General features: G+C 39.5%; 1 protein-coding gene across 12 annotated transcripts in view; it reads left to right on the forward strand.

Moving 5' to 3' along the window:
• The window catches only part of st3gal1l (ST3 beta-galactoside alpha-2,3-sialyltransferase 1, like), a 14,385-nt gene extending 915 nt beyond the window's left edge, over nucleotides 1–13,470 (forward strand). For 2 of the 12 annotated variants that reach the window (XM_084130031.1, XM_084130033.1), the window contains exons 2-9: nucleotides 3,055–3,291; nucleotides 3,420–3,493; nucleotides 4,166–4,472; nucleotides 6,403–6,596; nucleotides 7,053–7,232; nucleotides 9,493–9,538; nucleotides 9,696–9,815; nucleotides 10,431–13,470. In XM_084130031.1, the coding sequence (XP_083986157.1) occupies nucleotides 4,212–4,472; nucleotides 6,403–6,596; nucleotides 7,053–7,232; nucleotides 9,493–9,538; nucleotides 9,696–9,815; nucleotides 10,431–10,598 (969 nt within the window). In that variant the 5' untranslated portion in view covers nucleotides 3,055–3,291; nucleotides 3,420–3,493; nucleotides 4,166–4,211 and the 3' untranslated portion in view covers nucleotides 10,599–13,470. The other 10 variants (XM_084130028.1, XM_084130032.1, XM_084130027.1 and 7 more) reach the window with 6 other exon arrangements.
• The last annotated feature ends 491 nt before the right edge of the window (nucleotides 13,471–13,961 follow it).

Genomic DNA, 13,961 nt, shown 5'->3' on the forward strand with positions numbered 1-13,961 from the left:
AAAAAAATCTCACGTAATGCTGTAAACATAAAGAGCCCTGTCAGTTGGTATTATTATTAAAGGTTAAAAATAACATCTCAAATTAAATATAATGGGTTTTTTTTATAATAATAAAAAATTTTTTTTTTTTATATAATAACAACATTATAATATTTTAATGAAATAGGTAAAAAATATAATAAATATGTAATATAGTTATCATATTTAACAAAATACTCCTCTCTATAGCAATCTTTTTAAGTCCAACTAACGTGCTACGGTCATTAAATGGCTTTCCTGAGGTAAATGTAACGTTACGTGACATATTGTTCTCCAGCTGTTTTATGGACTTCTTTCCATTCTTGAAAAACACTGATCAATCGATTTTATTTCATTTTGGTAAGTTGAACTGTATCTTTCAAATTACCTATTGATCATTCGTGTTTATTTAGCCTACTATTAACTAGTAGTAAAGAGTAATAGATGATCGGTTCACGCTTGAACACATTCGAGTTAATCGATAAAATCGATTTATCGCCCAGCCCTAAAATAAACTGTAATAAATGTCCACTGAAGGCAAATTGTTAAGAACCCATGCATGTGCAGCTTTATTCCAAATAAACGTGAACCAAACAAAGACTTGGCTTGACAAGAAACATGAACTAGACGTAAACTCATTGTAACAATGTTCAGAAATAAAAAGTTCTGAGTGTCTTTATTAGTTTCTCTTTCACTCAAAAAAAATAAAATAAAAATAAACCAAAATAGCGCTCCTGCGCAGTAAACACAGAAGTCTCTTTTATCAACATAAAATATGTCCTCCAGTTCTCTCCTATTCCCAGGTCTGCAGGTTCTTTTATCCCGTCTCTCCACCAGTTACTGGAATTACAATCAGGTGTTAATAATTTGCACTTGACAGAGCTTTTTAGTGAGATCAGTCAGAGGGCTGGTGAGCTCTGAATAATTAGGCACAAACATATCCCGCCAGCCCCAGGAAATGTCTCACCTCATTTTTTGTCTTGGGATTTGGGCAGGCTGCAATCGTGGCGGTCTTATCAATTTTGGGGATGCACCTGCCCATGTCCCAAGTGAAAACCCAGATCCCGTATCTCCACACGCCCAATTGTACACTCTTCGGGTTTGCTGTGAGTCCAGCCACCCTTAGCGATCTCAGGACAGCGCACAGGTGTTCCAGATGCCACTGCCAATTATTACTATAGATCATGATATCGTCCAAGTAGGCAGCGCCATATGCAGTATGTGGCCGGATGATTTTGTCCATGAGACGCTGAAAGGTGGCGGGAGCCTCAAACAACACGAATGGAAGCATAACAAATTGGTGTAATCCAAACGGCGTTGTGGAAGTTGTTTTTCCCTTGGACAAAGGCGATAAAGGGATCTGCCAATTGTCCCTATTGTGGATATGACACCCTATTGTCAAATCCAGTGTTGAATATAAACGAGCCACTGTACGAGTCCTCTATTACGCCCAACCCCAGCATGGCCTTTAATTCTTCCTGTACCACTTTTTTCTTGTGTATAGGTAAACGATAGGGTCGGCTGAGCACCACTACCCCTGGGGCCGTTTCGATATGGTAAGATATGTACGAGGTTCGTGCATCTGGGCAGGGGTGAGAACACATCTGCAAAGTCTGTCTGCAGTTTGGTTATATCGGCGAGCTGCGCCGGTGAGAGGTGATCTCCCCCCAGGACCAGAGCGAGCGGATTGAATGGGACAGCTGCTTCTGGTCCGAGATCACCCTCCCCCGAAACCACTGACGCTAGCTTGACCAAAGTCCCCATATTCCAGCGTTTTAGGAGGTTGAGGTGATAAATCTAACATGACATCGCTGCACCTCATAATCGAGATCCATCTTTGTGTGACCACAAAGGGTCCTTGCCACTTGGCTAGTAATTTAGAGCTGAATGTTGGAAGCAATACAAGCCCTTTCTCTCCTGGTGTAAATTGACTCTCTCGCGTACCCGTTGTACTGCCGACATTGTTTGTCCTATGGCTGGAGAAAATTTTTCACTGAGAGCCATCCCAGCGTGTCGAGTTTTGCTCAAGAGGTCTAGGACATACTGAATTTCATTACGGCTGTTTAAAGGCCCCTCCTCCCAAGCCTCTCTAATGACGTCAAGCACCCCACGGGGCTGACAGCCATAGAGAAGCTCTAATGGGGAAAACCCTGCGGAGATTTGTGGGACCTCCCGCACTGCGAACAGCAGGGGCTCGAGCCATCTATCCCAATTTTTGACGTATTCCCTTTCGAATTTACGTACCATGGATTTTAACATGCGATTAAGTCCGTCTGTTTGGGGTTCATAGACGCTGGTGCAAATCGATTTAATGCCCAAAAGTCAGAATAATTTGCTTAAAGTGCGTGACATGAACGCTGTGCCCTGATCAGTGAGAATCTCTTTGGGGATTCCCACTCGGGAGATAATACGAAACAGTGTGTCCGCCCCACTCTTTGCCGAGATTCCGGGTATCGTGTTGTATTATCTACCAGAAATAACGCAAAACGATGTCAGCGTGCTGAATGTTGTAATGGCCTTATGAGGTCCATGCCAGTTCTTTCGAAGGGGACCTCCACAAGAGGCAATGGCGCTTTTGAAACGGCTGGTGGGTTCACCCGGGTTTGGCCCGGCCAAAAAATCGGACCATGAGACGTGCTTGTGTTTTTTCTTCCCCTAAATGTCCTGCCATTGGATTACAATGAGCCGCCTGGAAAAGTGTTTTCAGACAGCTTTTTGAAACTAATAACTGAGTTATATCTTCTTTGGTTTGGGCGTCTTGGGCCACCCGATACAACCTGTCCCTTATTATAGAAAAGTAAGGATAGGAGAGCGGTTGATCACTCTAAAGCAACTGTCCATCGATGGTGCGGACCCTTTCAAATGCATGTTTGAGCATTTCGTCACAAGACTGCTCCAGAGGAAAGTCATCTATTTCAGGTGGCGTTAGCTCCGACCTCATTCTTGTTTCCCCTGAGACAGTCTGTGAGGGTCTAAGATTCATTAAAGATCCACTAAAGCCTGATATGTACCCCCCTTATTACTCACTGGGATTAGGTACTGCCCAGCTTGATCAGGGGTAGCCCACAGGGAGTCTGGAACCAACTTCCCCACCTCCATGACTGAATACCTATTCTGGAAGTGACTCGGGTCCCCGCATCTCCAACAGACCGGCCCAGGCCTTCCCGCTGCCCCGGTGACAAAAAGCTGTGAAAAAGTGACTGACGGAGAGAGGGGAGAGGGGAAAAAAATGCAGTGGCTCAGACGCTCTCCGACACGCCCCCTCGTGTCCAGGTCCGTAACCCGGGCAAACCTCGGAGGCTAGATTGCCTTTAGATTTGCCAGTGGAGTGTTCTACATCTCTACATCTACATTCTATATCTCTCAATTGACTTTAGTTATTGCCCATAATATATCTGCAGGTTGCAGCCGATGGACATGCTCCTCTATCAGTACGCGTCCTCACAGAACCGTTCTTCAGAGCAAACCACTCCAGGTAAATTAACTGGGATAAACCGAGATTTTAGCAGAAAATCTGAACAGAAACCGTTACTTTAATAGATGTGATAACAGAAAATTGTATATGGATAAAACAGCATTTACGTATCAGAAATTATCCAGGTTTAATCAGATGTAATGCAAACTCTGTCTAATAATGATGTCTAGCCCGAAAAGAGACAGCGTTTCTGTTAATGATACACATAGTAGAACTGCACAAATAATCTGTAAAAGATCACAATCAAACACCTACACGATTTTATTTCTAAATGACAATGATTCGTCTGTAAGACCTTTGACAAGCAAGATCACAGCGGAGCATTCAGATCTGCATTGGCACTGCCACTGAGCAAGAGAGAAGTTGTCATGTAGGCCAGGGGTTTTCAAATTGGGTTCTGAGAGCCCATAACCCATTGCCATGGGGTCCGCAAAATAATTTGCCCTCCGTATTTCTGGAGTTTTCAATCATCAGTGGTTAAAACGGCGTTAATTTGCACTACAGAACACCGTTTTTTGCAGTGTCTTTTCTTCTAAAACACTTTTTCTGGACACCAGGGGTTTGGTTATTTGCGAAATATGACTTGTTTGGCTATCCATATGGTGTGCCTTTAGCCCCGTTGTATACGTCTCTTTTATAACTCAATATAAATCACTCTTTTTCCCTCTGTAGGTCTATTATATTTCTGTTTGAAGTGACAAAGTTTCTAACATCACTGATGACCATGCTACTGAAACGTCTCCGCTATATCATCGCACTCCTGAGCTCCATGACCATCTTGTTTGTCCTGTACTTTCAAAACTCAGCAGTGGTTTTGACACACAAGCAGTGGTTTTTTGTAAGAAAACCCATATCCCATATCTGTTTGGAAGACCGAGGAAATAGTAGCTGGTTCAGTGAACGTTACAAACCCACTGTTCCACTCCTACTCAACAGCACCAACAGTGAATTACATGCAAACATCTTCAGCTGGTGGAAGGTAAGAAAGTTTGCTTCAAAATAAATATGCATTTACTTGGTATATGCCTACCCCCAAAATTAAGATTTTGGTAAGATTTGTTTGTTTTTAAAAGAAGTCTCTTATGCTTACCAAGGCTGCATTTATTTGATTTATGAAAATTCAGTAAAAACAGTAATATTGTGGAATATTTTAAGTAATTGTTTTCTTTTTTTAATAGAATTTTAAAATGTAATTTATTCATGTGAAAACCATGTTAATAACCATGCTTAATATTTTTGTAAACTTCTTTTAGTTTAATACATCCTTGCTTAATAAAACTATTTGGGCCTATTTTTATTTTTTTTTAATCACTGACCCCAAAAATATGAATAATATGTACATGCATTTCCTCCATTTTTAATGTTTATTAATTGTAAATATTTATTAACATTTAAATATTTTCACCATCATTGATATAGATCAATGAAAAATTAAACATTTATGACTGTTTTAAACCAAATGTTTAATGTCAAAATACAAATTCACTACCTGTTTACACCTGGGGCACGTTAAAGCTCAAACCGGTGTGCAACGTTTTGCTACGGTTTCCCGACATGTTTCCTGGAAACGGTGTGCAACGGAGTTTGAGATACGTTTTCTCTTGTTTGGTGGGTGTGTCAAAAATGTCAACCCAATCAGCAGCAACGTGTATATAAACCACGCGGTATTAAAGAGACAGCTCCCACAATGGGTCCAAGTAAAGTCGTTTACAAATGTGTCCGCTGCAGCTCGGTATACGCAACAATTGAAGATATTAGAAGACATGTTTGTCTTCTCGTCCTGAAATGCGAGGCAAATGTTGGATCACAATAATTAGGAACCACAGTTTCCACAAATCCCTTCACTCTATTGGGATGTTCTCTTTTATTCTGGACGGCAAGGGCAGTGACTGTAACATCGAGCGTATTTTGCAGTATTAAATACGTATTTTTACCAATTTCATCAGGCTCTTCAAAAAGAACACAAAGAATGGCCTTCTCAGCTGCCATAGTAGCAACTCTTGCGTCATCAGAACAGGGCATTCAACACACCACCGTTTCTGTTTCAAAACATTTTGCAACTTTTTGTCGGGGCTGAACGCAGAACTGGTATTGAGGTGTGTTTTGGTTGACCGGATCACAAGTAGTCGAGGGAGACACATACACGTTTACACTTGGTGTTTTAATCCTTCTGTTTTGTCCACTTTCAACCACTTCTGTCCTGATTTCTCTGAGGGAAGGGGTCTACATGTGAGTACTTGTATGGGCTTTTTCAGATCTTTTGATCTAATTGACAAAATAGCTCACGTAATTTACATATGAACACGAAAGGAGACAACGGAAAAAATCAGCTTTCATTTCTGCTCTGATAATCGCAAGACCACGTTAAATGCTGTGTTAGAAAATCAGGAATGGTTAGAGAACATCTATTGTTCGTGCTTGGTACATTTTTAGTCTTCAAACCAAACAAAGTTTAAATCCTATGTTTACGCATTAGGTCAGTGGGCGCCTAGGAGGAGAGTAGGCGATCTTGTGGTAGTTTGAATGCATTCGACCACATGAGCGTTTACACTATGAAAACAATCTAGTCAAATGCAATTTCGACTACGAAGCTCTGGACAAGCTCAAAAAGTTTTAGACCCCGTTTACACCTTGTCGTCCAATTGTGATCGGATTGATGAAAACGCTTCTTAATATCGGGTGTAAACAGGCATATAAAACAATAAATGTGTAATGCGACTTTTTACTAAAAACCTCATGTTATGGAGATGCAGAGCTTCAACAAGCCCCTGTCTTTATTCTTCGTTCACAATGCCTCTTAAACATAAGGCACTGCAAACATCTTAAAATAGTACACTCGTATAAACACGTTTACATGATTGAATAATATAGTTCATTCTGGTCCTAACTGATTAAATAATTTCATACAGGAGCTTCAAGATGTACCAAATGTCACAAACTACACAGAGGTGGTGAACCAGCTGTTTTCTCTCTTTCCCGATGAGGAACACTACTCGGACGCTGGTCCAGATCGCTGCAGAACCTGTGCTGTGGTGGGAAACTCTGGGAACCTCCTGGGATCCAACTATGGTCAACTAATAGACAGCCATGACTTTGTCATAAGGTAATATATTAGATTTTGCCAGACTGAAGGTTCTTTATTGCCATTGATGGTATTCAGATTATTAAAATGTTCTTCAGAAGGTTTTTTTAAGAACTGATTGTTCTTTTTTTATTGTGAAGGACATTTTAATAATCTAAAGAGCCATTTTCAACTATAAAGAACTTTTTGTCCAATGAAAAGGTTCTATGGATGTTAAAGTTTCTTCATGGAACCATCAATGCCAACAAAGAACCTTTATTTTTAAGAGTGAATAATGAAGCTTTCAACCATCAGAATCGATGGAACAATTAATGACAAAGGCTTTTGTTGTATGCCTGAGATCAGATGAGATTCCATTAGATCAGGTGATTCCAGAGACAAATAAGATGTTATTTAAACTATTTTCAAAAAGATGCCTTAAAGGCTTTTCATTAGAATATCATGAATACCTCAATCTCCTGTGTGTTTTTCTCTCAGGATAAATAAAGGCCCAACAGAGGATTATGAGAAGGATGTGGGAAATAAGACCACTCACCGGATTCTGTATCCCGAGAGCGCTGTGGACTTGGATGACAACACCCATCTGGTGCTTCTACCCATTAAAGTTCTGGACATGCAGTGGCTTATCAGCGCTTTTACCACTAAGAACATCACACAGTAAGAATTAAACCAGAGATGATCATATGATTAAGAGATACCAGGGTCCGTTGGCTCTACCATTGGAGGAAACGTAACGGCCAACTTAAATCACATGAGCCATGATAACCAATCACATTACAGCGTTGATGTACAGCCATTGAATTTCTTTCATAGATGTGCGACAGTCAATGGGCGAATTCCAAATATAGTTTTTGCGTCCTTGAATGGCACTTCGGGAAGGGGACGCCAGTTGGACGCCAATTGTAAGGGTGTTCCTAACAAAAGTGAACACGCATAGGGATGCTCACTTCTGGTTGAAATTTGCCTGATGACGGCAGACACACGTCCAAAGTAGCACGTACGCTCCTCCTTTAGTTAGTGAAATTTATGATACTTGCATTGCCTTAGCCGTTGAACAAGAGTCCAGATGCAGTCTCAGGAGAAAGTCTTGATGGTTCCGTAAGTCTTGATGATGTTGAAGTTGCAATCAATTTCTTCTGTGTTGAATGAAGAAATGATGATGAACTTGCGGTGTTTTACTCTGTTATAGTCGAGGAAGTTACAATGGTTGTGGTACAATGGTCCCCGGCTGCGCAGCGGGGAAAGGTCCCGCGGTCAGACTGGATAGGGAGAAGTGAACTGTGCGGATACTCTTTAACCTCCACAGAGGTCACACCTCTTGAGTTTGGCTCGACCAATGAGAAAGGTGCAATTTTCAAGCGGGAAAAATTCCTTTGTTTGTAAGCTGTCCTATTCACATGATTGGAGTAAGCTGGCAGTTTGCGTCACACAAGGATTAATTTGATAAGAAGTATGATACCAATAAGGTTATATTATCTAGTGTTTCAATCATAAAGCCTGCCTAAACAAAAATACAATACAAAAGATAATACACTAAACTGTGATAACAGAAAAACTGTCCTGGGGATATCCATGTTCATTTATAGAACAGTTAATCTAGAAATTAATGAAGAAATATTTATGTGTCTTTCCTATGACTTTTTTCATGTGGCCAAGTTCCAAATTCTTTTGAACAAAAAAACGGTCTTACCAGTTAGTTGCTCTTCGGGGGTTGTCCACAGAACACAGTTTGCTTTTTGGGCGAGGAGGTTTGCTGGATTATTCATGAACTATAATGAATAATTGTGTGTCTGATTGGTCCAGACGCTACATATATCAAACATAAAATCAATACTGTGAAACTAAGTGCCCTATCATCAGCGCAATGCAGCGCCAGGCACGACGCAAGTGTTTTTTGCTAGTTTCAGCCTGACGCAGTTATCATTTTCATGTCCTGCGCCACGTTGTTTAAATAGCAAACGCATTTGCGCCCATCTGGTCATCCATGGGTGTGCTGCATTGTTCGTGCGTTGCTATTTTGAGGCAACTGAAATAGACTAACAATTGACCAACAAAAACTTGGTCTAAAGTCAGTGGTGCAGTATTTTATTTATTTTTTAATTTAAAGGGCGCATTTGTAATATGCTCCTATAGGCAACTGGCTTTTAAAGTCAAGACAAGTCAAATCACATTTAATCATATAGAGCTTTTTACAATACAGATTGTTTCAAAGCAGCTTTACAGAGATAACAGGAAAATAATGCAACAAAGTTTGTTTCCAGAAGAAAATAGGTAACAGTCCAGCTTCAGTTCAGTGATGTTTCATTTTTGTTGTGAAAAAGTTATTAATTTAGTTAATTTATATATATAGCTGCTTTGGAGAAAACCGTTATGTCATCGTCCAGCTCAGTTCAGTTCTCATATAATGGTGTCAATACAGGCAGATACATTTTTTTGTTGAATATTCAATTAAATGTCCCCACCTAAGCAGGCCAAAAGCCAACGGCAACAAAGATTTAAAAAAAGCGAACAGCACTTTGTTTTAAAGGGAATGGGAGATGAGACTCTGGTTGGTTTATTTCACGTTATGCCCAAAACACACCCATTACTCATTATGAGAATAGGGACAACTCTTTTAGACCATGCGCCGCGCGCGCCGACCATTTTTCCCGTCGTTAAACGAGTAAAAGTGGATTCGGACGCCCTAAGTGCACTTCCGCCGTGCGCTTTAGACCATGCGCTTAGATAATTAAAATAGGGCCCTCAATGTTCCTTTATCTAAAACAATGTTTTCCTTAACTAAAAAATAATAATACTTCAATGCATTTTGTATAGTAATTTCAGTCCTTTTGTTTTTATTAAAACTAACAATATGGATATTTAATTTTAAATGATTTTTTAAATCTGAATTTTGATCTAAATGTATTTGTTTACTCAGAACATACACAGAAGTTCCATCTACAATCAAAGCAAGTAAGGACAAGGTGAACAACACAGACCTTATCATGAAATCAATCAATGACAAATGTTGATCTTTTTTTAATATGCATGGTTGATATTGGCATCACCTGAATGAAATCTGTCATAAATGCACGTAATTTATTCATAAGTGTCCTGTTTTATTTCTGTTGTTGTTTTTAGGTGATGATCCTCCACCCTGAATTCATAAGATACGTGCATGATAACTGGGCAGAAGGTCATGGCAGATATCCATCCACTGGTTTCTTAACGCTGATATTCGCTCTTCACATCTGTGACAAGGTAAAAACTCCCATTCTGCCGGTTCAAACGGTGTGTGGCATTGAGGTTGTTTTTGAGGGAGTGTCAGTTTATACAAGCATTAAGGATCTAAATGTGTATGAATAGAACACCTGGATTATAATAAAAATTTGACTGTGGGTGTTGACACAGAATCGGAGTCCAGTGCAGACTGTTTACACAAAAACAAAGGGCCTTTCAGAAAAGTGTTAGCATTAAAACCATAGCACAGTGGTTAGCATTGTATGTGCACTGTATCTGCTTGAAAGTAAAACTGTGACATAAAGATTTATAGTTTAAAGTTGTATTGTGCGATTTAAAGAAAAATATGAGTAATAGAGGTATTATTATGTGAAATAAAGTCACATTGTAAGATATTTAAAACTACTATTACTTTTTTAAGCAAAGGAAAAAACTGGATTCCATATTTTTGCTAAATAAAAATAGAAAAAAAGACAATGAATTTAATATTGAAATTAGAGGAATTATTTTTTCACAATTTTCTTTTTCTAAAAGAGGGAGTTTTAGTTTTTACATTTTATTGACTTAAATCGTTTTTTTTTTTTTTTTTTCATGACTAAGAAACTATTAACGCACTGATAACTCTTTCTCTTACAGGTGGATGCTTTTGGGTTTGGAGCTAATAGTGACAGAAACTGGCATCATTATTTTGATGAAATATTGACTTCATTTGAAAGCAGCTCTCATGGTGGAGACTTTGAAAACCAAACAATCAATCAGCTCCATCAGGAGAACAAGATTTCCATGTACAAGGGTTTGAGATGAAGTAGGTTCTTGGGGAAACACTACCTTTGTTCTGCACAATATTGCGTTGCAATAGCGCAGCAGAGACTTTCAGTTCAGATTCATCCCGAGAGATGCAAGAGATCAACAAAGGTTTCATTTCTTGAGCTCCACTAGCAGCACCAACTGAATCTGTGGCATTAGTGGATTCATTTTTCGGTCCCACGTTATATTAAGTGCCTTTACGTACTAACATTTAAATGAATATTTGTGTACATACATGTTTTTACATTGTAGTTATTATAATACATGCATTAATTTATTTTTTTTATTTTTTTTATTTGTTGTTTTTGTTTTTAAGTACATCCTTAATGATACTAGAAATAAAGTGTGACCCATTTTTCTTTTGTTGAGCCAGTTCAAACACCACAGACTTTTCTGGGAAATCGACCCACAAATGTCTTAAGTTTCTTCTGAATATTAACCTGGAGAAGCAGGGCTCCAGGCTAACATTTGTGCTTAGGGCACCCAAATGGCTAGTGCCGGCCCTGGATTTGGTAGTGCTTCTATAAACACCAGGATATGTTTCCCCACTGAAGACCCTTTAATCTGGTTGTGGCAAGCCGAAATTGCGCAGAAATACACCTTAAGGGTAGCAGGGGTCAGTCTAGCTGAAAGACGCTCTTGTAGAAACTCCAGAACTGAACCAAACGGCAAGTCGGCTGGGTTAAGATGGCATTGCTCACACCACGATGAGAAAAGATGGCATTTAAGAGCATAAAGCTTTCTAGTAGGAGCCCTTGCATTGAGAACCCACATTTTCCAGATCTCAGGTCGGGGGTGAAAGACTGTCCCCAAAGCCTGGGACGGAAGGTCCCACCTGGTTCAGAATCTCCCAAGGAGAGCCTTCCAGGAGAGAAACCAGGTCTGCAAACCATACTCGGGCTGGCCAGAACGGGGCTACTAATATTAAGACCCTGCTTCTTCAAGAAGAGTCTTACCCTCAAACCGCATTCGGGACAAATGTGGGCAAAATCATTTTTATTTATTTTTTAAAAATACTTTCCTTAATCTGAGCGGTACAAGACTTGGCTACTTTTCCTAAGTTTGCCACCTGAACACAAACAAAAAAAATTGACTTGATTCAACAATGTTAAGTGGATGAAAAAAAAAACTCGTGGACAAAAATGGGCGCCCATAAGAATGAATAGGAAAAACTGTAATTCAGAGCTTTTTTTTTTTTGTCAAATAAAAATCAATAGATCCAACACAATGCATATCTACTAATCATACATACACACAACTGAAGGGGTGATCCTGTACAACATTCTCAATGTAGCAAACACTCACACTCACACACACACACAAACAAAGCAATCATTGAGCCTATAACAGAGCTTTTTTGTTTGTTTGTTTTTTAAATAAAAAGTCACTCACACATACAAAAACAAAATGTAAACATTATAACTATGATTATTGTTTGTTCTTACCTGTTTATTCTTAACACTTACTTTTTACTTCAACTACACGAGTTATTGTTATGTTTATTCTTACCTGTTTGGTACCAATTTGTTTTTTGAGTTGAAATAAATGATAAATGATCTACTACTTTGTCTTTTTCTTATAGCATGGTCATATTTGTCTAAGCATATTTTGGCATCTTTGTATAGTCTCACCTAACACAGTTATATATATATTTTAAATTACAATTTTAACTTGGGATAAAGTAAAAAACTTAAGAGGTTAAATTCGTTACAACAGTGGTTTATAGAGTTCAGCCTATATGCAGCCATTGAGTACTACAGCCATCTACACTCACCTAAAGGATTATTAGGAACACCATACTAATACTGTGTTTGACCCCCTTTCGCCTTCAGAACTGCCTTAATTCTACGTGGCATTGATTCAACAAGGTGCTGAAAGCATTCTTTAGAAATGTTGGCCCATATTGATAGGATAGCATCTTGCAGTTGATGGAGATTTGTGAGATGCACATCCAGGGCACGAAGCTCCCGTTCCACCACATCCCAAAGATTCTCTATTGGGTTGAGATCTGGTGACTGTGGGGGCCATTTTAGTACAGTGAACTCATTGTTATGTTCAAGAAACCAATTTGAAATGATTCGAGCTTTGTGACATGGTGCATTATCCTGCTGGAAGCAGCCATCAGAGGATGGGTACATGGTGGTCATAAAGGGATGGACATGGTCAGAAACAATGCTCAGGTAGGCAGTGGCATTTAAACGATGCCCAATTGGCACTAAGGGGCCTAAAGTGTGCCAAGAAAACATCCCCCACACCATTACACCACCACCACCAGCCTGCACAGTGGTAACAAGGCATGATGGATCCATGTTCTCATTCTGTTTACGCCAAATTCTGACTCTACCATCTGAATGTCTCAACAGAAATCGAGACTCATCAGACCAGGCAACATTTTTCAAGTCTTCAACTGTCCAATTTTGGTGAGCTCGTGCAAATTGTAGCCTCTTTTTCCTATTTGTAGTGGAGATGAGTGGTACCCGGTGGGGTCTTCTGCTGTTGTAGCCCATCCGCCTCAAGGTTGTGCGTGTTGTGGCTTCACAAATGCTTTGCTGCATACCTCGGTTGTAACGAGTGGTTATTTCAGTCAAAGTTGCTCTTCTATCAGCTTGAATCAGTCGGCCCATTCTCCTCTGACCTCTAGCATCAATAAGGCATTTTCGCCCACAGGACTGCCGCATACTGGATGTTTTTCCCTTTTCACACCATTCTTTGTAAACCCTAGAAATGGTTGTGCGTGAAAATCCCAGTAACTGAGCAGATTGTGAAATACTCAGACCGGCCCGTCTGGCACCAAGAACCATGCCACGCTCAAAATTGCTTAAATCACCTTTCTTTCCCATTCTGACATTCAGTTTGGAGTTCAGGAGATTGTCTTGACCAGGACCACACCCCTTGCACACACCCCTTGCAAATCAATGCATTGAAGCAACTGCCATGTTTGATTAGATAATTGCATTAATGAGAAATTGAACAGGTGTTCCTAATAATCCTTTAGGTGAGTGTATAGTGGCTATTGATATTATTGTTTTTTGTTAATTTTATAACAAACTTGACCACTTTTAAGTCTCTACTAAAAACGCACTTGTTTTCCATGGCTTATAATTATTTTTATTTTTAAGTAAGTTTTAACATTTCATATTTGAGTCTGATACTGTTTTGCTACTCCGGTTTTAAGCTCTTAGCTTTGCTGCTTTTATTTGTGTTGTTATGCAGGTATTATTTTTATATTATTTGTCTGGTTGTTCTGTAAAGCCTAGTGGCTGTTGTAAATGTGCTATATAAATAAAATGAACTTGAACTTGAACAAGTCCACCTCCACCCTGCCAAACTTCTTCCAAATGGACTCCACAATCCCCGGGC

Source organism: Abramis brama (assembly GCF_963993115.1).
Source record: "Abramis brama genome assembly, chromosome: 12".
Classification (NCBI taxonomy): domain Eukaryota; kingdom Metazoa; phylum Chordata; class Actinopteri; order Cypriniformes; family Leuciscidae; genus Abramis; species Abramis brama.